Genomic DNA, 27,835 nt, shown 5'->3' on the forward strand with positions numbered 1-27,835 from the left:
GCAGGCCTGTCCACATCAGGTCATGTTTTGAAAAAGCAGCAGGGGTATTGATAAAAAGTCCCTGGATGTAACACACGGCTCTGACAGCTCCTCTTTGTCCTCTTATTCTGATATCTCCCCCTTCCAGCTGAGACCGCTCTCGCTCTCGCTCCCATCTGCATCACACTGAACCTTGGCTTGCCGTAGCGCTCCGATGAATTAAATATCACGGCATCAAGATCTGCGGGTTCGGGTTTCCCTTTCTTCTGTCGCCTCTGCTCGCCTTGGTTACGGTGACCATGACAACCAGCCGGGCCATGCAGGACACAGGAAACGGGAGAGGAGAGAGGAGAGGGGATGACACACACAAAGGGAAGCAGAGGAAGGTGACACATACCAATGATGGCTCCAATCCAGAGTGAGCGAGGGCGAGACAGATGTGGGCGTTTTAAAAGACATTCAGACGAATGTAGATTGGTGTAAAGTGAAGTTTAAATTAGTTTAATGCTTTGGTGGAATTCACACCCTTAACCGTACCTCGCTTTTAAAGACATGTTGCAACAAGAACTATTTGAATTTCCCTGATCCAGAATCGCTGACTGCATGACCTCTTTGACCCGAGGCACCATGAGAGGAGAGAGCCGCCGCCAACACAACAAGTTTCCATTAGTGGCAGAAGTTAAAGCAGAATCATCATATTTTGAATATTATAATAATTGGATTTAAAGGTTTAGAAACAAATGTACCGGTATGTATAAATCCAGATAAAATACCTTAAACAAAACCTTTTTCATATCTCTGATCTACTGAAGAATTTATTCATGTTGTGATTTTTATTTTTCCTGTAAAAATGTAATTTATTGTAAGATTCATAAGTGATACTTCAGCTTATAGCAGCCATATATAGGTGGACTAGATTAGAGGTAATTGATATAATTAAAGGCAGGGTTGGTCATTTTCTCCAGACACACTTTTTTTTAAGATTTTGGTTGAAGTCGTGTTTCCTGATAGAAATTAATAACTCATGTGCTCTGAAAAAGGAACGCAGTAAATCTGTCTTCTCTTTTCTCTCTTTTGTGTATTTAAAGGTTTCCATGGACTTTGTCTCCAGACCAATAAAACCATGAGAACATTTAGTATCACAGCTACAACTCAGCGTAGATCATGGACCAGCATGGGTGGTGACAAATCGATGACCAAAACTTGAAGTCCATGCAGCTACACGTTACATCCTGGAGTGTTTTAAAAACTCTAGAGTGGAACTAGTTTAAGAAAAGACCCACTGAGCTTAAAGTCTGAATACTGTCTCAGGCTGACATACAAGTATAAGTTTGACATCGGCTCATTTAAATTGCTCTTCTGTGTGACTCCGTGTCCACTGGTTAACATGGTCAGGTTGGTGAGAAGATAAAGCATCCATAAGGCGCTCTGAGTTTGATCACAGCATAAAATGTGTCAGACTAGAAGTGAGAATGTTGAGAATTTCAAATCCTTTTCTTTCAGATTCATGTTCAGATGACTGATCTAAGATGAGGACAAAAAACATTAGTGTTGTCAATATTAATGTGATCCCATTTACCTTGGCAAAGAATGCCATCTAGTGACACAATAGACACAGGGGCCTCGTGTTAACTGGTACACATGGACATAAACTTAAAGCTCCTGTGAGCTGGTTTTAGCTGCTTATCAAACGGACTTTAAATAACAAGGATGTCTCTATATGAGCTACAAAAGCAGACAAGTTATTTTAAAGCCTGTCAACACGGGGAATGTGTCAAGATGAGGCAATTCATGCTGCTGAAACAGCCTTCTTTCATTTTTCCACACCAAATATTCATTTTGAGTTACATGTTAGTCCACAGGGGGGCGCCAAAATCAACACAACCCAACAGTTCCTTTAACAGGGCATGAAGACAAAACACACCAGCTTTATAATGGGCATAAAATACCATTTTTATTACTTTGCACATTAACACAAGAATTCCCTGCAGGCTAAAAAAAAAGAAAAAAAAAAAAAAAAAAAAGTATTTGAATTTGTCACATAATAGCAATAACAGCAATTGAATGGCCCTCTGCTGGGGGGCGGAGCTAGAACATAACCCTGCCCTCTCACGACTGGTTAGAAAGGGTTCCGTTCATTTTCACAGAGTGGGAAAAGGTTCCAACTCTGTGATTCTATTGCTATCAGACGATCACACACACAGCTTCAGAGACCACTAGCAGAAACAAAAAGAAACAGAGCAGAGCTATAACAACCCCCCCACCCCCCTCCCCCTGAAAACAAGAACTGAAAAAAGGAAAATAAAATACACAATACACAATGTCAAATTACAAATCGGTTAAGATATAACAATATATCAAAGTGAGAGGAATTGAAAAATAATTCATGCTCTCTTTCTATTGGGGCACAGAAAGAAATATGGATCTTTTTTTTTTTTATTTAAAAAAGGTTAAAAAGAGGTAATCCTGCTCCGCTTATGCTGAGGACCCCGGCACAAAGAGGAAGTGCATTTGTGAGGGGTCAGCAGAGTTGCCATGGAGACAGGAGAGCCCCCTGCCAGGAGGTGTGTGGCCACAGTTACAAACCAGGAGCGAGGAGACTTAAGTGGATGCTCCCGTCAGTAACCTGGGGAAGGAGGGAAGGGGGTGGGGTCTTTAACGAGGGTCCGTGTTTGAAGAAAGTACCTCGTTTGAATCTGAACACGACGCAAAAGGTCCGACTCCCTCCCCTCGCAGAACAAAACCAAATCAGTGTACCTCCCAAAATTACTGACATTTGTGTAGGAATCTTTAAAATGAGTCTTGGAGAGACTGAACAGATATTGCTAGCCTAAAACAGTCCCACTAAATTCATAAACATTTACCCCCGAGAAAAAAAAAAAAAAAAAAAAAAAAAAGCATTTATATTTTTTCTCTCATAATAAATATGATTCAAAAAGTGTTTTTTTTTCTTGTTTTTTTTTTTTTTTTCCAAAAAGGACAATACTCTGGCATGCAGGCGAGCAAAGTCTACATTTTGTTACTTGAAAGAAAAATTGTCTACAGCCTACATAACTATTCCACCAAATGCACATTCCCACTGATTGATACAAGCAAATAAAAAGGAACTAAAAAGTTACAAAAATAAAAAATAAAAAAAGTACAGAGACACGATAGTAAGAGTAGACCAACAACCACAATGAGTAGAATTATAGCTTTGTTTTTCCACATTTGAAAATTACAACTGGGTCAATATTGCTTTGCCATGTTACAAACAGGGAGTGATCGTTTATCAGACTGGAGTTTAAGGATCCAATATAGTAAAAGGTTTAAAAAAACAAATCAGTCCCCGTTTAGAGATGCCAGATGAATGTTCAATTACAGCTGACTTGGTTTGTTCAAACTAGTGCATGTTTTTAAAATCCGATCCGCCCTTTTTTTTCTTTTAAAAACACAGTCTTATTGCATGCAATGCCTGGACAACACCCCCTTCAATCCCCCCTCCCCCCCGCCGCCAACCAGCCCTCCATGTTTCCTGCCAACGCCATCGCCAACGCCCACGCCTCCAACAGGCGGGTGCTCAAACTCATTCATAGTAAACCTGCTGCTTTACGGGTGGTTTATTACAAAAGCGTTTTCACTGAGCTGTCCCCCCCTGATGAGGCGTGCACGTCGACCTCTCCTCCAAACCGTCCCGTCCCGACCCGACCCGTCCTGCGTTTTTTACTGATCGCATACACCAGGGGGCGCTACGCCTGCAGCCGTCGCCGTAACAGGCTGCTGAGTGTTTGTACAGGGGGTCCAAGGGCAGTGCTTATGCTTATTATTCAATTCATTTAATCCAGTGTTAAAAATGCATATAAATGTGAAACAAACACGGTCAAATAGCTTTCAGAGACTTTAAGATGGGTATACCTCAAATACACACAGAGTAATAGAAACGGTTTTTTTTTGTTAAAAAGTCTAAAAATTCAACTCATTGCCAATCGCAAAACCGCTTTAAACAAATCCATTAATCTAGGTTCAGTCTGATTTCGATCCCTGATTGTCTCCATCTATTGGATCTTCCTCCAGCCGACGCCAGCTGAGCGATGATCGCAGCGGCAGATCTGGAGTGCTACACTATGACCTTCAACCTGCTGCTAGATTTAACTCACATCCCAACGAGAAAGCATGAATTCATCCGTCCTGGGGCCTAACTTCTTCTTCTCACCAAGAACCCAAATGCTACAAAATGAAACGCTCCAAACCCAAAGCTCTACCCCCCTTTAACCTGCAGCTCGACAACTGAAGTCTATTCCTGAATCGCACTAGTAACTATAGAACTGGCTTCGCTGGCCAACCGTAAAATTTCATCACAATAGTAACAACATTGACAACAACGAGAACAACAACATCAATGGTAAACTACTAATCCTAAACAACAGCTCTTTTTTTTTTTTTTAAGATAACCACAAAACATCTTATATTAAACTTTTACAAATCTGCTTTGTTGATTCGTATGTATAAATGCATAAAGGTAAGAGAGATTGAGAGTGCCCTCTGTTGCTTGCCTAGCGTCCCGGGTCAGTGCAATGAATTGGCCAGTTAGCAAAGGAGACCTCCAAAAAAAAATAACACAAAAAAAAAACTACATTGGTTTCCGGCCCTTGAAACTACTTTTAAAAAGAAAAAAAAAAAAAATCAACAAATTAAAGCAACGTCCAGCAGTTTCATCATAAAATCTTTCAGATAATCAGGTCCAAAGAAAATTAAAGATCCTGCTTTTTCACACACAGAAAGAATGGCTGATAAGACCGTACTCCGTGTTGCTATGCCTTCAGAACAGGTCCCAATGCTGAGCCAGTCACCGGCCCGACCGCGGTTACTACTGCTACACATCAGACCTGAACTCACTTAATACTTGAAATGGATTCAATTACTTTGATTTGATGAGATTTTTTGTTTTTCATGTTTCAGGCACAAAAGGAGTGCAAATCCCTTCCTTGTAGCATTAGCATCACGCTAACACACGTGTAATTCAAAGCACTTCAATTAGTAAGTGATTCAGGACTGCTACAAATACCCACACCAGCCTCTGGGAGGCCTGTTTTTAAGTCATATGTCTCAAAGTTGCTCTATAGATGTAAATATATGCTTATATGTACTGTATGTGTGAATATAAAAACAACAAATCTGAGGCATTTACAGCAGTTATCTCCTTGATTTCCCTTTACAATTCAGTGGCCTGCCATGAAACACACGTGCGCACACGAACACACTCTCATACAGCAGAACATGTATATACAGAGACGCACACACACACATTCACACACTCACATAAAGACTTGGGTGTTCTTCGCTAAGATGGGAGGAAAGTAGTAATGGGCATGACACCCAGGTCACCTCGCTTGTAAAAGACGGTAAAAGGAGAAAAGGTTAAAACACACGCTCATAAAAAGGAAAAAATATATATATATATATCATTCTCAAAAGGTCGACTCCCCCTCCATCTCTTTCCTGTAGAGTTCCCTCCCCGCCACCCAATAAACCCAAGACCTTGTGACAGATTTTGCCCAAAAGGGCGTTGAGGTAAAAGTAGAGAAGAGTCCTGCTTAGCTGGGAGAGCTAAAGAGCTGCGCTGACACAAGTTGTGCCAATCCACTCCCTTGCTCAGTGTATATTACAAACACAAGAGTGCAGACATTCAAATAGAAAAAAAAAATAACTCAAAATAATGGCTCAACTTGTAGTATGTGTGTGTGTGTGTATGGTTTTGTTTCTTCTTTTTTTGTGCATTGGAAACCTCTCAGGGCTCGCAGTGCTGGATTGCTGGTTTGAGAGGCGGCTCTGTTTTGGGAACGCTGGTTGGAGATTGTTCCTGGAAAACAAACAAAACAAAAAAAAAACCTGCCGGACGTAGAAGACGCGGCAGGTTTCCCCCCGTCCAAAGAGCCGCTTTGGTGCAGATTCAGAAAATGTAGAATGAGTGATGAAGAGAAAAGGAACAGGCTACAAGAAGAGAGAGAGAGAGAGAGAGAGAGAGAGAGGTGGGAGAAGAAGATGAAGAGAGAGAGAGAGAGAGAGAGAGAGAGAGAGTGGCAAATAAGAGATAAACAGACAGAGAGAAAAAGGGAATCCGCGGGTGGACTGGCTGACGTGCTCGCTAGCTCAGGCGAAGTACATGGTGTGCTGAGTATCATAGTGGATCTGAACTGCCTTTGCCAGCGCCTGAGGGTCCCGGCCGTTGCTTTGGCCCGACACGTGGCTGCCTTCAGCGCTGCAAGGAGAGAGAGAGAGAGGAGGGTTTACTTTGAGAGGACATGGAGGGTGAAGGGATGAAACTAAAACAAGACATTTTTCTAGCTGTTAGCTTCACGCCTCTGGCCTCTGTTGACCTATAGTCAGTCCTGAGAGATTTCACAGCTGTCTCCAACATATTTAAACTATTACCGTTTAAGAAGAGGATTTTTAAAAACATCACTTCCCTGGTTTGATTCTAGACTCTTAAACTGTACAGTGTTCCTCTCCTATCAATGCGTTTAAATACAGAGTTTAAGATACAAGTCGAACTGCACATATCCAGAATCACCCCCACCTGTCGTGGTCTTTGTCGACCAGGTGATAGCGGGCTCTGAAAGCCACCAGCCGGGCGTAATAGGCCGGCGCTGGGATGGAGACGGAGCGCGTGCAGCGGACGTAGGTGTGGCACAGCTGGTAGGTGAGGAGCTGCAGTTCATCGGCAGTGAAACAGTTGTCATCCCACAGGACGTGGTAGTGGGAGGGACGACTGGTTCCCTGAAGGAATGAAAAAAAAAAAAAAACATGATGTTATATGTCAGCATTTGATAAAGTGCAGTTAACTCGGTGACATAAATGTGATTTACTGATTTCAGATTAACACAAAAGCTTAAAAATGTTTAGATCGAAATCTTGCAAATGTGTGACATTTTTGTCAGATGGTTTGTATACTTCATCATCCCTGATTAAACACATCGGCTGGACTGGATAAAAGAAGAAGTGGATGAAGCCTCCAGGTCTGAAAAGTGAAGCTCACACCTGCATTCTTTCCAGCGGCCAACAGGGGGCAACTTCACTGGCTGGAAAAAGGAGTTTATTTTTAATTTTTTAAATGGCCTTACCTTCAAACTTCCTCGAACACTGCATGATGTTCATAGATTAATTTATGGTCTCACTTGAGAGTGACATAGTCAGTAAAGCAGTGCATGTATGTGGCTGCCTTGTGACTGACAAGTTGTTTCCACGGCAACCAGAGCAAAGCTTTGCACCCTCATTTCCAAGCGTGGTCACACACTGCTCCAAAAACGCAGCGATTGCAAAAATATTGAAGAAGTCAAGGCCTCCAAATCAAAGTCCTCAAAGTAACGAGGGATACCACTGAAGCTTCATTACTTCCTACCTAAAATCTATGGGACTGACCTGATGAAGCCTTTCATTTTCATTTAAAACATTTTCCATTTGGACACGGGGAGTCGTTAAAGTGCAGCCTCAAACGCCGCAGTGCGTGAGCGAAGATAAGAGGCGGTTACTGTAATGTGAACAAACCACTGCAAGCCATTTTTAAATAACAGCCAATCCAGTGGGTCAAAGAAGTATCTGAGTGATGCTGTTATTGTCATAAAGCATCATCAGCAGTAACCTCAGGACAAAATTGTCAAGAATCTGGTGAAATAATGGATTGTAATACTTTGTGTGAAAATGTGCCAAATCCATTCTCCAAATACCAAAAAAGGCGTGGAGAACTGAAGTGACCTCAGCATTAAGGAGGGTCCCCTTACATCTCTTGAATAGCTGAAACACTGAACCTGTTGCATAGCATTTGTTAAACATTTAATTGTGTGTCCCTTACCTGAATCCCAGCATGGCTGCACAGGTAGAAATCAAACTCGGACGGGTGTGTGATGGTGCTGTCCACCGTGGTGCCAGCTGGAACATTACCGCTCTTCCCGACCTGCAGGATTTGATCAACGAGATAACCGTTTTCAGAGCCACACAGTAAAGCGTTTCAAACAAAAAAAAACAAAAAACGGTTGATTTCCAGACACCATAGCGGTGTGAACTCTCACTGACCCGCTCGGCTTTGTCGGAGCAGAAGAGACGGGTGTGGTGACGTTTCTGAACCACGATGTAAGTAATGCCCGGCCTGTAATCCTCCTCCAGGCTGATACAGGCCTTCCTGATGGCTATCAGCTCCGGCCACGCTACCTGGAAACACACACACACACAAGAAAGAGACACACACACACTTAAAACAGATCCTTTGCAACGTTTGTTTTTCTATTTTCAAAGCTGCCTTTCATTGTTGGCCTTGCTCGAAAAAAAAGGTCATTTGATCTCAAGCAATTCTGCCTGGTAAAATAAAGGTTAAATAAAAAAATTGTTGTTGGATCACTCTTGGGATTCGATGACAAATACACGGCACAAATCAGCTACCGGAGATAACAAGAGGTCACCTAGTAAAGCCTCTCACCTGCTTCATTTGTCCCTCTGACACTCCCCCACGATAGTAGATGATCCGCGTGGGCTTGAAGCGCGTCGACTTGTAGAACTGGATGAGAAGCTCCCGCACCATGTTGGTCAAATCTTGGATCACCTCCTGGCTGAAGAGCTGCTCCTAAAAGAGATAAAAACAACAACAACTGATTTAGACTCAAGAGGTTGGAAGATTTTGAATAAAAAAAGGGGAAGAAAACTTTTTTTCTATACAACTACTAGCACTAAAAAAAAAAAAAAAAATAGAGTACAATTTCTGGTATTTCATACAAATATTGCAGGATTGATCACTTTCACACATGAACACTTTAACAGTATATCAATAATATTTTAAAGTAAAGTAAGTTTGCCATTACCTGGGGGGTTGGTGTTACCTGGGACAAATCTTGTCTGGACGTCTGGACTCGAACCGTGGCGCAGTAGCGGCTCGGGTGGCCGTCCATGCTGCCGACTACCGCTGCGATGGACGGCTTTTTCCCGTCACCCGCCGGAGGATGGGTGACATCTGCACCCAGGAAGATGACCGGCTGCTGGAACACAGAGGGCCTGAACCCAGAACAGGATGCACAAAAAAAAAAAACAGGAAATTTATACTCAGATCCAAATATCATGACACAAAGGATATAGAGATTCACAGAATTAAAGCACCAGACGGATGATTTTCCAGGAACAGCTTCATTTATATGTAAATTATGCAGATTACTACAGCGACTTGGACTGCTCTTGGCCACATGATTACGAAAGCATTTTAACGACAAGCATTCCAGACTCCGATCTGGGCTGAAACTTAAGACATAACTAAATCAGTTCTGACCTCTGATGAGGCACCAGGACGTTGTTGATTCCTCCCAGCTTGGCGTTGATCTTGAGGCACAGGTTCGAGAGGGTCTGCGGGGATGTCTTCACTACGTTCTTCACCTGCACACACTGGGTCGCCATGCCGAGCAGAGTGTCGCCCACACGCTTCACCTCAGCTGGAGACCGGAAATTAAAATCAAGATCAATGCCGACCTCTCGTATCTCGCAAGGAGAAATAACCTCTACCCTGGTCAATAAATGCTTTCCAATGAATTTCACTTTCTCACCATAGACGGGTGTTTTTCCAGGCAGGATGACCACGATCAGCTGCAGGCCCACGTAAGACATCTTCAGGTGTTTGAACATGGGCTCCACGCTGTCAGCTCCTTGGGCGTATTTACAGAAACATGGCTGGCCCTGAATGGGCATCCCGGCATCCTTGGAGATCTTTCGCAGCTGGTCGGTGAAGCTCCTTTTTGAAACGCATGAAAAGCAAAAGTCAGAAATCAGCAGGACAAGCAGACAACATCCAACTAACACTGAGACATCCCAACGTGCAGAAGCATCTCAGTGGAGTGGGTTGTTTGCATGCTGACATGTGCTGGTTCTGCAATGATTTGGTCAGAAACTTATGGACTGAACCTGTTAAAATGAATATGGTCAGACCGGAGGGTTAGTTAAACAAATGAAGGGCAGTGAACAAAAAAATGCAAATTTAGCCTTTCAGAGGACAAAAGTGGATGCAGGCAGAAACAGCAGAGCAATAGGGATGTGTTTGTTATGCAAAATGAGGCTGTGATCTTTTTGATTCTAAATGATGATCATACCTTGTGTTTCAATCAACTAATTCTGAGTATCTAGTACCTAACCTATGGACATTCAGTGGGTTCATTTCTCTCAGAAACGTAGGGTATGGGGAAGGGACAATGACAACAATACCGTGTTTGTCAGATTACCTTAAAGCCCTAGCATGCTGTAGTCTTGTGTTTTCATTTAGCTGCAGGTATTGTCTTAACATTTCAGCCTTGGTTTCATATCTTGGTGCTGATTATTTCCCTCTTTGGCCTCTAAAGTTAGTTGATACTGGCACTCAAAGATTGGCGCTAAAAATGTCAACCTCATGTTGGTGCTGGAGGAAAAGAATCAGGGGATCCCCAAAGCATCATGATAAATTATTTTAAACACGGCCCCACTTTTTCCTGTTCCTGAGAGACGTCCTGATAGCGTGGCCGTGTATAAGCTCCTTTAGCCTCTGCCTTGCTCGGCCCTCTTCACCCTGGTCATTTGAACGAGCGTTTCTGGGACAAGCCTCGTTACAAAAAAAAACAAAAAAAAAAACAACGGATGCCGTGACTCACTTGAGCAGGTCCTCCCTGCACTGTTTCTGCGGAGCGAAGCAGGCCACGGCCCAGACCTTGATCTCGATGCCGGCGTAGAACTGCTTCCCTCTCATGTCCCACACGCCCTGGTTGGGCGTGGCCACGGTCTTGTTCTGCGGAGAGAGTCCCTAACCTCTTAGTCAACCTTTCGGTTCAATGAGCCGACACAAAAGATACAACACTCCAACACACATTTGGATTTTTATACCTCAAGCATACTTAAAAAGAACATTTTCTTTACGCACTAAAAAGGCTTCAAACTGGTTTTCTACATTCACATGACGATCTGTGCAGCAAGATATACTGTGCATCAACTGTAAAACCTGCCCAAGTAATGCAACATCAGCATTGTGGGACTTATCTAGAGGAGACAAACGCTCTGTTTTCATGCTGCTTTTACAGCCTCCTGTATCAGGAGATCAACAGAGGGGTTCATCTACTCACAGGCGCATCGTTAGGCGAGTGCTCCTGCACTCAGTGTGGTTGTGAATACTGATTCAAAAGGGCCGTGGCTTTCAATTAAGTTAACAAGATTTTCCAAATGCCATTAAGAGCCTTTATTCTTCTACACAAGAGCACACAATGAACTGCTTCAGAGAGGCATGCGAAGCAAAGTAAGAGCCTCACCGTCTCATTACAAGATTGTCATCCAATTAATCAAATTTATAGAATTATTAAAAGTGCATTCATTTAAAAACACAATCAGTGCATATCACTCATAAAACACACAGCTGGTTCCCATCTCATGCTGTATGTACATTTTTTTAATACTATGATGCAACTGCATGAACGTAAACAACAATAAAATGAACAACGTGTGCATTTCATTCATGCTGAACGATCACAGAAAGAGCTTTGAGTCTACATTTAAGGGCATTTCACTGGAAGCCGATTAGACTCAACATCCCAGCAGGCAAGTGGTAAAGCCTTTCAGAGAGAGCGGGAGCGCTGCGATAGGAGCTTGTGTAAATTAACAGAAGTATACTTCAGAAAGCCAATGTGGGATTTGAGCCTTGTACTGGGCACAAAAGTGTTTTTTTGAGGCAACAATCTGCTCTAAAATAAAGCTGGCAGCAAACTCTGAAACGATTTCCCCCGTAGGGATTATTAAAGTTTCATCTGATCATAGCAGAGTGATTGAACGCTGCTTCTGAATGGTGTGTTGTATTCCAGCACCTTTAGTTTCTATATTAACCTTTTTAATATCAGATGAGGGATTAAGTCACAGTCACTCCCACCGGGCTTTTAAAGAGACTCTTTTAGGTTTTACTTTAATGCTGGGTTTCATCTTTCTCCTGTTGGCAGCACATCTAAACCCCCCCCCCGCCCGCCCCCCCAATACACACACAACTCTGGAATCCCAAATCAGCCTCTTACACCGGACATGCAAGAAGAACTTTCTCCTCTGTGGGCAAGCTTGATGCAAATAGTTACCTTTCAGATCTTTACTGCTCTAAAGTGTTTACTTTTCTACCCTGCACGCACCGACAAATGATATCTCTATAAACGGCTGATTTGAGATTCACAGGGTGAGTCTCTGCAATCTGCAAAATTCGCCTCTGCTTGCTCATTTCCTCCACTGACACAGCCACAACGTCGTAGTGCGTGAGTGAGAGAGAACAAGTGTTTAAAGAGATGCAGACGACAGAGACCCACCTCAGGGTTGTCGCAGAGGGGAAGATCCAGGTCTCACAGGTCAATAGAATAGGTAATTATGGTCAATCGTTCATGATGTCACAACTTCAGAATCGGGTTTTATTGCCAAGTACATTTAGATTTTAAATTAACAGAAGCAGTAAACTTTGTAGGACTCATTACAGGACAAACCCATCTACAGCCCAGACTGGCACAATTTGAGGTGTAGGCGATTCTGTAGACACCCCCCCCCCCCATTCTGTGTTTGTTTCTTTATTTTTCTACTAATTATATCCTCAATTCAATAAAGGATATCAAAGGATAACATAGAAAAAAGGGACTCTTGTGGATAATGTCACAAACCTATAGGCTTAAAATATAGACACAATTTTTGTCTTTTTTGGGTAAAACCTGGATGTCCCCTCATTGTCCTCGCATTCCCTCTGTGATGCTACCCGACCCCTGTGTGTTCCCAAACATGCATGCATGCATCCCCAGAGTGCGGCCCCCCTTTCCCACTACTCACCCTGCCACAGTCCCGCCCTGTGTCCGTGCTCACGCGGCCCCCGTACTGAAGCATGGGTGCTGGGAGTACACGGCCCGTCACCTCGGTCATGTCATTGTGCACGACGATGCCAAACTCTTTCAGGTAAGGGTCCGGACCCCCGACCATGCTGTTGCTTTTCACCTGGGAAAGAAAAAGCAAAAGAGGGAGGAGTTTAGTAAAGGAAATCACAAGAAAGTTGATTTTTTTTTCTTCTTCTAATTCATTATTTAGGGAAAACTGAGTACATAGTAGAAGCTGCACAAGCGAAAACTAACACAAGGAGAGCTGGTTCAGTTGCTTTTCTTACTCCCACCCCAAGAGGGAAACAGAACTCACCAGTCTGCTGATTTCTTCCTGTCTGTCGGGGGCGGAGCGAGCTGTAGCTTTGATCATGGTGGATGTCTGGTTGTCCGTCAGCTTCTTGATACAGCGCTGGCCTGCAACTATGTTACAGACCTACAGAGCAGAAGGACACAAGGCGTTATTTAAAAAGAGAAAAAAATGTATCGCATAAGAAGAAAAACACAAGGAACTTCAAGGTTGTTTTTGCCTAAAGGTTGCCTAAACCCTAAAATAAAGAAATGTTATTTATTCATCAACAGTCTCGTTCTCACCTCCAGGGGAAGGTAGGTGTGCTTCTGTTCCTGCCCTACTTGCAGGCACGGTAAATGTGGATACTTGAGCTGCAGATTGTACTTCTGCTTGAAATACTGAGCAACTGTGCACTCCATGGCTTGGCCGTTCTCTAGCTGTAAGGGGAACCTGTGAACAAATGGAAAATGTGGGCGAAGCAGGCATACGGTCCACACAGGGAAATAAAACAAAAACACAAAAAAAAGGGAAAACATGACCAGAGCTGCATTAACTGGATGTTTACAAGGTTTTGCACGCTTTTGGCTTTCTTTTTTTGGAGCGTTACACAACACATGCAAGGTGGCCTTCGTTGACATGTAAGGGGAATAAACGTGAAGGATTTTTTTTTAACTTACGTTTGGTGGCTGGCAGGTCGGCGCGTTACGTTGCACACACGGTACTTCCTCTTCATTTGACCACAGTGTGTGACCTCAACTTTCAAGCCTGTTAAAAAAAAAAAAAAAAAAGTTGCAAAATCATGCAAGACGTGGCGCCATTTCCACCAACAGATAGATATTTCATTGATCCTGAGGGGGAAAAGCTATAAATTAAGTGAGTTGGAATTTTGACTCTTAGTTTCTCTTCTGTTGTTTTCAGGCCAAGATAAAGATAAACGCTGACAAGGCTGCCAATGGTTTTAAGTGCTTTTGCACACTGAAGTTGTGAATATGTCACAGCTTGTTTAAAAAAAAAAAAAAAAAGACTCCAAAGGGAGAAAACGCAAAGCTCACAAGTATCTCTTGACTTAAATATGCGATAGAAATTCTGGTTTAAAGTGAGCGTTCAAAATCTGTCAAGAGCCACCAGCGCCTGCAAGGTTTTTTTAAAGTGTTACTTTGTAGTGACTGAAGTGAGGACAAATAGACTGAAGAAGCTCTCAGGCAGTATTTTATAGCATTAAAAAAATCAACTGTATTTGACTAAAGCATGGATTTAACAAGGAAAAGCATTATGCATTATAATGCTTAATAGTCGACAGCAAGGACACAATCTTCAGTTAGCCTGAGGTTAAGGATGAGTGTTCAGCATGTGTGTAGATAAAGCTGAGTGTGCAGAGGGCATATACAGCATCAGTTTGTTTTAGGAGTGGGTGTAGATTCTTCAGTTCTTACACACTGCTTTAAAACAAACATGCATGTGCTCTGTCTGCAGGCCCACACGTTCATCTCGTCTCCGCGGTGAAGCAGGTACAGCGGTGAGTCACAGGAGTTGTGTACACGCTGTGTGCATGTTTGTTAATCTCAGCTGTTTCGAGATATCTGATGTATACTTGAGTGAGTGCTGCTGGGGGGTGGTGGTGGTGGAGCGCTCACCTCTTATTTCCTTTGTGAATTTGACACGCTGCGAGTCGGTCAGTGGTTTGGTCTGTTCGTTGATGTTCTGTATGTCCAGCACCTCGCACATGAACTCGATCACAGGCTGAGCACGGTAGAAGGCTGTGGCTGACACTGAGGGGCGAGAATACACATTCAAAATCAAAATCATGAGCAAATGCAATCCCATGAATCAGCAAGTATAAGAAAGCAATATATGACTGGATCACTGGCAGCCTCTCTATCCAAACTGTGTGATACAGCGGTGACCAAGTGACCCCCAAATTTCACAATAAAAGGCGGCGATGACTTCAAATGAGGTTGTGCTTTAAAACGCCTTTTCAAAATATTCACAGGCTTCTTGGTGACCTGACGTTATGACGATCTCCACACATTAATTTGATCCTTTAACCACTTGTTTCTATTTCTTTTACTGCTCTTACCTTCTTATTATTTGCTTTTATCTCTTTTAGTTTCTTACATCTTTTTAAATCTTTGCTCCTCTTGGTCTCAGCTCGTGTTGTTGGGTTCTTATGATGGTTCTTGTGATGGTTCTTATGATGGTTCTTGTGATGGTTCTTGTGATGGTTCTTATCATGGTTCTTGTGATGGTCAGGTTATATATGCCTGTTGGGTATCGTGCACTTTGGGTTCTTTTCTGTTGAATTGTATTAAATTATTTTTAGTATTTTGCATTTGTTATGTTCTTGCTGTTGTTTATGTTCTTCTGTGTTTGGTTTAGTTTGTTCTTGTTTTTGCTGTTTTGTCAAAGCACTTTGTAAACCTGTGTTTTTAAAAAGGTGCTATATAAATAAAGTTATTATTATTATATTAATTGTCCTTATCTTTCTCCTCCACCTTTTTACACATTCCGCATCAAGGTGCCTGTTCACTAGCTTGCACAGCTGTTAGCATCTGGGGCTAGAGACTGACAGAAACGTTAACTTGGCTTACATCGTATTGTTGTTGTATTCACATACTAACCAGTTAAACAAGTATATTATGTTTTAGCAATTGTGTTCCAAGTCTTTAGCTTGTTCACACATGTTCCTCACAGCGAGAGACAATCCCTGTCGGACGGGAGGAGAGAACTTTTGCCTTAAAATCAATGCTTTGTGTAGTTCGACATGTTCATTATGTCAACGAAAGAACGGAGAAGAACAAACTGGTGAACAGAAAACATAATTTAACTATCTCCTGTCGGCATGGAGATTGCACCGCTTACATGCTGTAACAGTCTATGGTCCAAGTATTTCAGCATCATCACCACCTTCTTCTTGCTCAAAGTGAATTTTACTGAATCTTTCCTGCAGCTGTCTCACATAAGCCCGCCACTATTTCACACACTAGGGCGCTGACTGATTTGTTGATGTTTTAAAAATGATGTACTCAATGAAACTAAAATTCAGCTAAAGACAATCAGCTGCTTGGGTCCGGGTCTCACCATCGATGTTGAGCATCATGTTCCACATGGCAGGACGGACAGACTGATGGAAACCAAACCACACCTCCCTGCCTCCACCCAGAGGATGGTAGTAGCCTTCTGGGGGGGAGAAAAATGAACGCCCCACAGGAGTATACCTGAGTGAAAAACAAAGCAGAAGAAGAAAAAATAGAGATCAATATAGATTCATGAATTAAACAAGAATTCATTTCTTACAACCACTAGATTTAGATTCATAATACAAGAGTTCAATAACTCTTTCCAGTGTAGTTACTGTGTAACTTTACATTATTGTATTTTTTTATTTAACTGATGTAAATATGTTTGATTTGATTTGTAACTTCCATTTTTATTTTTAATAATTATATTCCCGTCCCCTGTTTTCTTGAGCAGCTGTAATGCACAAATTTCCCCCACGGGGGATCAATAAAGTTTATCTTCATCTTTATAACAATCAGTGTGTCGTCTTAAATAATCAGACACTTGTACGAGAAATTAAAGTTCAAGGGTCATGTTTTATGTTCAATACAAAAATGAATGTTTGCACACAGGGGGATTAAAATGTAACGCATGTGTGTGAAAAGGTTTGGACCAAAGTAAATAACCCCAAAAAATGTATTTAATGATTTGCAATTAATCTGTTTTTTTTTCTCAAAATGTTCTGTTCCTCGATTCTACAACTCATTTAGCAGAAGCTGTTGTCAAAAAGGGACGTACATCTGAGAGTAAGTACAACACAAGCAAGGACCTAAAGAGGAGGATGAAACAATGTGAGTAGGTGTCAACAAACAGCTTCAAGTCCGATTAGACACACAGGTGCTGACGGGCAGTGCACAGAGGCAAAGCACAGGACGTGTTTGAAACGGTCCTAATCAAAGTCCACAGCATTTTACATTCATTCAGGGATGGACACAAACATATGAGGCTTGCATTGCCCTGAGGTTCAGCTGTAACAGCTCTAAGCAACAAAAGCTGCTGTTCCTGTGTGACTCACCGAACGTCATAATTATATTTTGTAATACGGTTTGATCAGGAAGACGCGGGACAGCAGGAAATTAAATAATACTGACAAATACAAACTGAAAAGCAATAACTGTCAACAGATGCAGGTGGTGTGTTTGTGAGAGGAGCGGGCGGGCGGGCTGGGGGGGTGGTGAGTGTCTGTACCTCATGGAGGGCAGGTGCCGCGTTATGACATCCAGAGCCTGAACCGAGTCCTCGGGGACCTCGTTCAGGTGGCCTGACAGAGCCTCCAGCAGCATCTGAAGACTGACCACAGACACCCACTGCAAGGACACCTTAAACGTCTGATCTTTCCCCTCGCCGGGCAGAGTCACCTCCAGGTCCACCTAGAGAGAGAGAGAGAGAGAGAGAGAGACAAAAGATGAGGCGAGGATAAAAGATCGAAGACATGCGACAGGGAGCTTATGGCAATTATAACCAAAAGGCAAAGTGGACTGAAGAAGAGCAACACCGAATTAACTCTTGATGACTTCTTTGTAAAGACGACAAAAGGGTTTGGAACATTTAACCCTGAAGACGCTTTATACAGCTTAAACAGATTTTTAGTATTGTTTTCTGTACTTATCTTCAAATCTTCATGTTGATAGTAAACCTCCCTAATTCCCAGGGAGAACACACCAATTGCAGGCACAGTTTTCCTTGTGGGTTCAGATTTCTAATAAGTTTTGAAGGTGAATTTTGTCATTTAAGTTACTTCTTACTTAAACAAAACTCCTGCTCATGAGGTCTGTAACGGCATGCATTAAAAAGCCAGAAGAGCAGAACTCAGCTGTACTTCTACAGCCTTATAATGAAGAACATACATATGGCTGAACCTTCCAAAATGTCCCTGTCCTTCCTCAACACCCAAATTTGGAGATGCCCCTTTTCATCTTAGGAAATGGAGCTACTACTAACCCTAACCCGACAAGCAATGGCAGAGATCACAGGTCAAGACTAGGCCGTGTTTAGTTCTCTGGTCCGTAAACTAAGACAAATAAGTGCGCTGATGAAATAAAGGACGGCACATTTTAACTCTGCTGCTCGGCTCCACCTCTGAGACACAGAACATCTGCAACAACTCCAGGTGTTTTTCACATTATAAACCTATCTCTCGTTGTCAGATTGTGTCTGTAATGCAACATAAGCATTAAATTAAACTAGCTTCAATGGAGGATGAAAAACGTTTAAAATTCCTGACTGCGAGATCATTTCTGCACAGAATGCAATAAACAGAAGAAGTAAAGAGAAGTGAGAGCAGTCTTTGGGGTTAGACCTGCACAGAATTCAGTACTGGTCTCAAATTCCTCTTACAGATTTCAGAATGACACAAACACACAACGTAATCTACTAAACTATTACTTACATGCCACCTTCCTTCTAAAACATCAACAAATCACTGGGGCTGCTTTCTTATATTCTAACCATGTCAAAAAACACATTGTTTTTGTGCATGATTGATTTGTGTGCATGCTGATGAAACAGAAGTACTAACCCTGTCCCTCCCGATTGGCAGTGGATGTGCTGTGTACATGTTCCTCTTCCCGTCGTAGCCAGGCTGCCGGTCTCCAAAGATCTGCATCTTGAAGTGCCGCACCATGGTGTCCACCACCTCCCTAGAAGTGAACAGGCGACAACAGGATGATGAGGCGATAACAAAAAACACACAAAAACAAAACCTCCTCTCAAAATTAATCTCCCATCCCCGTGTGTGTGTGTGTGTTTTCTTGAGTAGATTTTTTTACCTGTTGACCCTCCGAGGCCGTTTCTCAGGCTTGATGTCGATATCATAGTGATAGACATCAATCTTGGGAATCTGAACCTGGAAGTGGTTGGCAAGGAGCCGGATGGGTTTCCCCACCGTGCCAAGGCCGGGACGCCGTGGAGGCTGAAACAGAGAGGTTGGTGCGGGCGGGCCTGCAGAGAGAGAGAGAGAGAAGTGAATATACTGAAATACGCTTTGACAGTTACTAAGAGATTAAATCAAACATGCACTTCAGGAACTTTCTAGAAGTAGCCTGCCCTTGTCTTCAAATCTTGCAGAGTTTCTCTTTGATACAAGTCCCTGACATCAGGAGACTTTTCCTCTCGGAGAAAGTGTACGTGTGTGTGTGTGTGTGTGTGTGTGTGTGTGTGTGTATAGGAGGGTGTCTTGGGAGGCAAGCCATAAAAAGGAAGCAGCACAAGTTGCTGACGAGGCAACAGAGGTCTGCTGCCGGGATGACTGTTTCTGCCTCAATATCAATGCTACGGGACGTATTCACAGAATCAACAAACGAGTGGAAAACAACACACCGAGTATGAAGCGGCTTCATTATGAAGACACTGCGTGCTGGATGTAAACGTCACCAACCCCTCCCACCGCCTTGCAGTGAATTTTTCTTTCACTTTCAAATTCACTTCTTGTGGAAATTTAACTAAGGGCATGGCTGGACTAAGCCAGAAAAAAGTTGGGGTGAAAATTTGGCCATGCATGTGTGAAAAAGCTAAATAACGTAATTTAATGATTATTGTTTTAAGATATATTTTGGGGTTTTTCTGCCATTTTTTGGGGGGACAGGACAGTGGATAGAGTTTGAAATTGGGGTAAGAGAGAGCGGGGAATGATTCGAACCCAGGTCGCCCTCTTCAAGGACAACAGCCTCTGTCCACAGGATGCGCAAACTAACCATGCAGCTACCGGCGCCCCTTTTTAATTTTTAATCAAGTTTTACAATGTTTTCCGATTTGGCAAAATCTCCCACAGAACAAACCCAAATCCATTCAGGAGGTGAGGGATGAGAGACATGAGGATGAGGATCATGAAATCATTACGTCGATTCAGATCAATTAGGTTACACACACGCCTTTTACTTAGTTTTTAGATGTTTTTGTGATGCACCAGTTCATACTTTATTTTTACTGAAATTGTTTCATATCATCATTTCTCATAAGTTTTTCATTGAAAAAAATTAAATATTTATTAATTTCCTCCTTCCACAGATTACTGAGTTTCCCTTAATGCTGTTACCCTCCATTAAATACTTCAGCTCTAATTTAAGCATGCTTGGCATTTCCCTCAATGGGAACAAAGGTTGGGACAGAGTGCATGTGTCCTCGTCTCTGCATTCAATGTCAAATGTAAAGATGAACGTCCGCGACGCAACGCCAAGCTTGTTCCAAACCATCTCATCAGTGACAACCTGCTTGAATGCACTGAAATGGCCTCGCGTACCCACAAACACAATTTGATTGATCCGTAACTCTGCCCCCTGACCTACATGGGTCAACAAGGGGCTGGCAAAACAATGACCCCCCAATTATCATTCGGCCCGCCCCCAGCTCCACCCAGACACACAGGGCGCCCACCCCTCACGCTGAGACAAAGAGCGAGCTCCTCTCAGACAGACAGCAGCAGGGCCATATGGGGGGGGGGAAGCCACACACAGTCTGGGATTACCGTTACAAGCATACATCACATGCACACTTTTATACGGCGTGTGCACGTTCATGAGCGCAGGTACCTTTCATACGTGGAGGACAGGACACACCTTGATGCTCAAGTGATCAGTGAAGCACATATACCATACAGTACATGCTAACAACTGCAGGCCTAATCCTGCAGCAGGTGAACACATTACTCACATACTATCTCACCAAATTAAAATTGGAGGACAAAGGCGGTTTGATGCCTGCTTCATCTTCCCTGCTCGATCTGCTATAAATAATTCTATACACGAGAACATCATCCGAGGAAAAAGATGCAGTCAATCTTTGCTTATATCTCCGGGAAAGAAGACAAAGCATGCACAAAAGACTGAGAGCATAAACAATAAAAAAAAGGCAGAATGTACACAGAAAGTTAAAATAATATTGTGTTGGTGGTATCGAAGGAGGCTTGGAGGAGGGTGCTCACTGCTTTTGTCAACTGACAGCTAGGGGACTGCGGGGGTCCTCCTGAACTCCATGCACCCACACACGCTCCAGTTAGCAAGTGAAGCGCGAGAGCACGGACAATTAGGAACCTCCCCATCGCTTCCTAACATGCCCTCATCTAGCCTGGGCCCCAAATCGTCTCCCCGTCTCCCCCCTTCTCCCCACTACTACTCCTTCTTCTTCTTCTTCTTCTTCTTCTTCTCGTCGTCCTCCACGGCCATGCAAACACCTTCATTAGAACAAACATCCGTGTTCTCCACATCAGTACGATCATGTTAAATCTCTCATTCCAAGCCATGTGTGATTGTCTCCGTCACGACTTGTACTAAAAATCATCTGATGATTCACTCCACTTTGTCCTACTGGCCCTGTTACCGATGGCAACAACAGGCGTACAAAGTATTCTGAGCCTGGCTGAAAGATGAACGTCGTGTGTAACACAAGCAAAAGTTAAGCATTTCAAGTGCAGGAGTTATTCAGATGTGTGCGTTTAATGCTGATGATGCGTATTAGACGCTTCAAAAGATTCGACATGCACAGGGACGGACATGATATTTAAAACTCAACATTACACCTGTAAAAGACGATCTAAAAATCGACATACAGCCGAGTCTAAACCTTGTGTGCCTGATCACATAAATGTAAAAAAGGGATAAAATACACGCTGCAAAGCTTTATACAGGTTATCTGCAGGGTTCATCAAGTTAATTTTTAAGACTTCTACAGACCGGTTTGATACCCACTTCATGGCAAAGAAACCCGTAAAGAGCGTCAACTGTTTGTTTACCTCTAATGATTCAGACTTCAGTCTCAGCCTGATGTCAAAACAGAACCAGTGAGCTCAGTAGTGCGGATGGATTCAAAAGGTATGGACACATTTTATTTATAAAATTTTGTTTTGTTTGTATAAAAAAAAAGTGAAAAAAATATTTGAAACAGACTTTATCCGGAATATATCTCTTTAGAAAAAATGGAGAAAAAAAACTGAATGGCGACGTAGATGCTAGAGAACATTTGGCAAACAATTACATAAACAAAAAAAGTCAATTGTCTGAACTTTCTTAAGATTATTAAATTTATCGCAGCAGTTTGAGATCACTCTTTTAAGTATGCTGGGAGGTCAGCGGGGACTTTAAGGCATTGAATTATTTATCAAGCAGCCCTCAATCAATATGAAAATAATTTAATAACTCCCATCACTGCCCACAACGGGCGAGAGAAAATACTTAAGACTTTTATTAAATCCCAAGGCTTGTTTGAAGGATCTAAATGTCTTTAAGACTTTGCACCCCTGCAGATACCGCAGTGGACTGGGTTGTCTGACTGTTTACACGGGTTTCAATTTTTTTTTTCTTCTCCTTCCTCTGCTCGCTGCAAGCACCGGCAGGTACAACAGAAACCGTTTCACTCGATGTGTGAGAGGCACAGCGAGTGCGAGCTCTTCCTCTTCCACTTTGACCAAAAACAGAGCTGCAACTATATTTAGGCTCCTCAGCTGCTACACTACTACACTTAGAAATGTGAGGGTCTCATCGTGAAAGGCCTCAACCCGCCGTCTGCCAATCGAAGTTAACACCACCGACAACCACAAGCTGTACAGTTATTTCAAATTATCAGAGTCTGGCTGCAACTAACTATTATTTTTCCATTTGTGAGACCATTTTCTGGATTGGTGGATTCATTAGTTAGTCTATGTGATGTCAATGTTGACGTCTTAAATCAGATAGTTCTTGCCTAACAGCCAAAGGATGATATTGTTTACAACCAAATAAGACAAAAAAAAACTAAACGACGAGCCGAAATGAGGAAGCGCGAGTCTAAAATGATTATTTTTTTAAGCAAAACAGATGCAGATTAACATTCTGCCAATGAACTTGTGGAAAAAACAGACCATTTGTTTCAGCCCAGAATGAGTTTCTCACTTGTAATATCCAATTAGACTGGGTTCATGTTTTTCTTTCTCCATTAAGAAATCGTCTCAGATTGGTTTTAATGTGCACCCAAACACAAGAATGAACTGAATTTGATGATTGGGTCTATAATTGTTAGCATCACAAGTGAAAGTCTGCAAAACCACCAGCCCACAGTGACTTCTTCAATCGTCTAATAATTCAACTTGTCAGTATTTTTGTGAGAAAGAACGATTATTTTTGGACCGACGGCAAATGAAGAGACGAGAGATCAAGAAGCAATTAAATAAAAAAGGTCATGCTGTGAAAAAAAAAATAAGAAACATGAGTTATATGTTGTAATTTGGGGTAAATCGAGGTTTAGTTCTGCCACTATGATGAGAGAAACTTGGCCTCCATTACTTTTATTGATGACCTGACCTGGACTAGACGAGCCACGGAGGACAGAGGAGCAACAGCAATCAAATATGATTAAAATCAACAGTTTCCAATGCAAGGGAAAAGCTCCACACAACCCTCAAGACAGCGTAACATCACAAAAAACTACTAATAAAAAAATAGCTTACAATATGTCAAGCTACAGGACACCGTCGCTTAATGGCTTTTATCATTTTTGGATGTATCAAAACCCGTCTAGCAGCACTGTCATGCATTATCGAGGAATACAGAATTCACAAACCGAGGATTCCTTTTTATTCTGTTTCACAGACAAACTCATCAATAAAACATTTCAATTAGAGCTATAAATCGTGTGAAACAGACCCTCCAGACTCGTCAAACGTTGCATTTATTTTAGACTTTAATTTAAACAACCTGTCAAGCAAGCTTCCTCCACGGGGTTTTTTATGCTTGACACAGAGCTGCGTCTACTTTGAGTCACAGAGGAAGTGAAATTAGCTTTTTTTTTTTCCTGGCACAGAAAATGACAAGACGCACTGGAGGCCAAGTGGAGTGTTCCAGCTCCTCGTGTAGTCCTGGTGAGTTTGTCTGTTTGGACAACCCGCACGCTTATCAAGCAACACAGCAAAGTACAAATAACGTCAGCAGTGTGTGCGCTACAAACCGAGCTGAATTTACTCTTTGTTTACCCACAGCTTTGAACCACAGGGGGGTACGTGTAGCTTTCTCACATTTGCGAGGAAGTGTGTGCCACTCGTGCACTGTAGGTTACTAAGGCCACGCGTGTCCCATGGTTACCACAGGCAGAGAGACAGCCGGGCTTAAAGCTAAGCATGAGGATGAGAAGGCTTGGCCGGTTGATGAGTCAGAGACAAGCAGCGCTGAGCAGGGAGCGCGCAGACGCCCACACCTGCAAATCACCTGGATTAAAGGTAAACTACGCTGGACTACTGTGGGAAAGGCTGACGCACTCAAATAGACCATTCTCAGAAAGAAGACGTCTTCCTTTCAGCGCAGGGGCGATCAATTCTTAAACATTTCCTCAGGAGCCACTGATTTAACCTGTCTGCTAGGGGTTTAGCAATTTGCATTCAGTCACACCTCTGCTGTCAATGTTTGGCAGCACCACGCAGACGGATGCATTACCCCAAACTGGCAGTACAGCTGTTTGTTCAAATCACACACACACATACAGAGGTTTACATCAAACACTCAAATTTAACCAGGACATCAAGTTCTTTCTTTTTATTTTTCCCATCCATGTTTTTTACCCTTTTATCCCTCCACCTCTCGGTATAAATAATCACAAAGTTGAGTCACATATTTCAGGGCAACGATGACTAACACATGTGTCGAGTATGTTGTGAAATATCAAATTAACTGCACAGTATTGACATTGTTGTGAGTTATTTTTAAAAGGATATTACAATCCTTAAAATATTGTTTTTTTGTTTTTTTTTTACTCTTGTAGGGCAGCAAACTGGATTTGATTTCGAGGACGTCAGCTTGGACTTCGGGACTAATTGGACGATAAATTGATTGACCAAAACAAGAAGAAAAAGGATAAACAGATCGCTCAAAAATGAAACGAGCTGCAGCTGTAGTTGTGTGGCTCAAAAACCGATATTCATGCCTTCTCTGCGTTAATCTAGGCATTAGCGCCGACTGCTTTGACAGAACTTCCCAACGGTTGCATCGTCCACCGTTAGGAAAGGATAAACTGGATGCATGAGGACACCACAGGTCCACAACATCTGGGAGTGAATTCCAACTACACTGAGGTAAAAGCAAAAAAAGTGCAAATTTAGGAAGAAATCACCTGCAGCTGGTTCAGAGGCGGCTGATGAATTCAATCTGAACACTCTGTCCTCAAGAGGAATATTACATCCAGTCCTATCTATATTGGCCGTTTGTTATCAGCTTTAAAAAAAAAAAAAAGCAATACAGTGTTGTTGTTGTTGCATCACTTTGATGCTTTCAGAGTGGAACTGAATACAACTGTTGAATATATTTTAGAAAGTTGCATCCTCGCTTGCAGTGTAAGTCAGCACGAGCGTTAAAGGGTCTGATGTTGGCGCTCAACATGAATTTGACTGTTCGGCTATTTAACATCATAAACGTGCATCCACACACTCCACTTTGCAATGTTGACACGCTCCTCCATCCTGCACAAAGTACCGTCTTCTACAATCATTTGACGGCTTGCACTGATTAGTGTGATCATGCAGGCTCACACACACACACACACACACGTGGATGGTGTCCAAAACATTCTTTAGGACCCTCACACAGCACCATGCATCTGTTTTAACACACATCCAGAGCTGCTGCTGCTGCTGCTGCTGAGTGTGTTCCCTCCTTAAATAATGCATCCACCACCTTTTGTCTCAACTAAAGCATGTGGGCAAATCTGGAGATTTTCTCTGCAAGCTGATCTCAATCACTCATGCCTTTTAAAACGCATTCCGAGATTAAATTAAAAACAGTTTGAGTCATATAGAGGGGGGAACAAATGGAGTTAAACACACATTTTCCATGTTGTGACGATACAGATGCATTGCACTGGTGGGTGTATAGGTGTGTGGCTGATGTTTCCCCCCCCATCAGATCGCTGCATCGCTGCAAAGTAAGTGCCTTTGTTATCATATAGCAGATGAATTATATGGAGCTGGCCCTTGCAGATGTGATCGATACAAGCGCCATCCATCCCCGCTCTGCTCCCGGAGAGGCATTAAAACCCAGCAACGAAAATACGCACCAGCAGCCAGTAAACATGTGTTTTTATTGGCATTTTTTTTTTCCACCCATCGCTGTCATCTTGGGAGGAGGGCAGACCCCCGAAGAGACGCACTGTTCCCGATGGCGATGGTACAAATTTACATGGTTTAAAGCAAAAGGGGGGGTGGGAACAAGAATCGACACACAGGTGGGGGATGATTTCGGCGAATTTCGACCGGATTGTTCGGCGTAGTGTTGCACAGTACAGTCGTAGCAATGTGGTGAAAGTGGAAAGAAAAACACCACATCAACGTAAACACACCACGACGCGGAAGGAAGGAAGGAGGAAGGAAAGGTCCTAGTTAAATCCCCACTCACACACACACACACACACACAATGCCAGCCCCGACACGACGAGCTTCGCGTAAATAAAACCGCGCAGACATTTCTGGAGACTCGATAAAACCCCAAAAAAACAAAACAAGAACCGTGTCTCCCGCTCGATGTGAACACAAACGTTAAAAAAAAAAAACGTACACACACACACACACACACACACACGGGCTGGGCCTCGGGTTTGTTTTCCCGTCAGCTCGCCGAGGCCTCGCTTGCAGCCGCGGCCCCCAGTGAAGCGACGCATTTGCGCACACTCGCCCCACACACGGCTCCACTGTTTCTCGGAAGAAAAAAAAAATGTCACTCACCGGGTCCGAGCGCTTCCATGGCCGAGGCCTCTCTCTCCGTCTCTGTCCCGGCCTGGCGGCTCCGTACCGAGGCTGAAATTGGGGGCGGTATCGCGAAGCTTAAAGTGGCTAATTTAAGAAAAGGGGGAATATAGATAGGTGCGTGGATGACTGCTGACTGTACTGACTGACCTGAGCCTCCACTGCTGCTTGCTGGTTCTGGGGATTTGTAAGTGCGCATGCGCCACTTAGAAGCTGTGCACACCGTTGTGCGCATGCGTGATTTTTTTTCCTGAACCGCACTTAGTTTAGTTTAGTTTATAATAGAATTACTTTATTGATCCCAAACTGGGAAATTGTGGCGTTACAGCAGCAGGTTATCCAAACACACAATATGAGTAAAAAACACAATGTTAGCAAATATATAACACAATATAATATTAAATACAAAGTAAATAAGTACTAAAAATATCAAAACTAAGAATGGGAATATATACAACCAGGATTTAACTAAGCATTACTAGTCTTAAATATGAAAGATTAAATGTAAATGTGCAAAAACAGAGTTGTAAATGGACAGTATTGACATAAGTTACAGTGCATGAGTGTAGACATATTATAAGCAGAAACTATACAATATAACGGCGAGTAGACAGACAAATGAAGTGAACTTGAGTGCAGGGATAATTTGTAAATTTAAACATGTGCAGAACAGATTACAGTATGGAGAGACAGATATTATCATGATGACAGTTCTCTGCTCGCATGAGGTGAGCTGTTGTACAGAATTATGGCCTTCGGAAAAGTAAAAGCAGTGGAAAGTAAAGTGTCAGTGTGCACACATTGCAATGTCATAGATTTAGGTACTTTAGGAATATATGTAGCCTACCTTTAAGAGCTCCAACAAGATGCTAACACACTGGGAAAACTCTGCCTTTGTGTGTTAAATCATTGTCTTTATTATGGCTTATCAAGAAGAAGACAACAGGTCAACATAAACTGAGAAT

General features: G+C 42.7%; 1 protein-coding gene across 4 annotated transcripts; it reads right to left on the minus strand.

The window, feature by feature from the left end:
• Positions 1 to 1,907: 1,907 nt before the first annotated feature.
• Positions 1,908 to 27,041, minus strand: ago4 (argonaute RISC component 4). 4 transcript variants are annotated; one of them, XM_061060559.1, is made up of 19 exons: positions 26,850 to 27,041; positions 18,948 to 19,119; positions 18,698 to 18,818; positions 17,368 to 17,549; positions 16,201 to 16,337; positions 14,757 to 14,891; positions 13,800 to 13,887; positions 13,425 to 13,572; positions 13,147 to 13,266; positions 12,790 to 12,951; positions 10,608 to 10,741; positions 9,537 to 9,721; positions 9,266 to 9,425; positions 8,826 to 8,997; positions 8,429 to 8,572; positions 8,029 to 8,163; positions 7,808 to 7,909; positions 6,536 to 6,735; positions 1,908 to 6,217 (listed from the first exon to the last, which is right to left on the minus strand). In XM_061060559.1, the coding sequence occupies exons 1-19, from the start codon at positions 26,866 to 26,868 to the stop codon at positions 6,109 to 6,111; spliced, it is 2,625 nt and encodes an 874-aa protein (XP_060916542.1). In that variant the 5' UTR covers positions 26,869 to 27,041; the 3' UTR covers positions 1,908 to 6,108. The 4 variants fall into 4 exon arrangements, with proteins under 4 accessions (XP_060916542.1, XP_060916540.1, XP_060916541.1 ...); XM_061060557.1 differs by having other exon boundaries at positions 8,808 to 8,997; XM_061060558.1 differs by having other exon boundaries at positions 10,608 to 10,756.
• Between the last annotated feature and the right edge of the window lie 794 nt (positions 27,042 to 27,835).

This window comes from Labrus mixtus, chromosome 16 (genome assembly GCF_963584025.1).
Source record: "Labrus mixtus chromosome 16, fLabMix1.1, whole genome shotgun sequence".
NCBI lineage: Eukaryota > Metazoa > Chordata > Actinopteri > Labriformes > Labridae > Labrus > Labrus mixtus.

Bases quoted from the DNA above. Each gene is read 5' to 3' on its own strand.
- ago4 (XM_061060556.1), bottom strand. The intron at 17,550-18,697 runs GTTAGTACTTCT...CTCTCTCTCTAG, and splicing joins TGCCAATCGGGAGGGACAGG to GTGGACCTGGAGGTGACTCT. The intron at 6,736-7,807 runs GTAAGGGACACA...TCATTCCTTCAG, and splicing joins GCAGCCATGCTGGGATTCAG to GGAACCAGTCGTCCCTCCCA.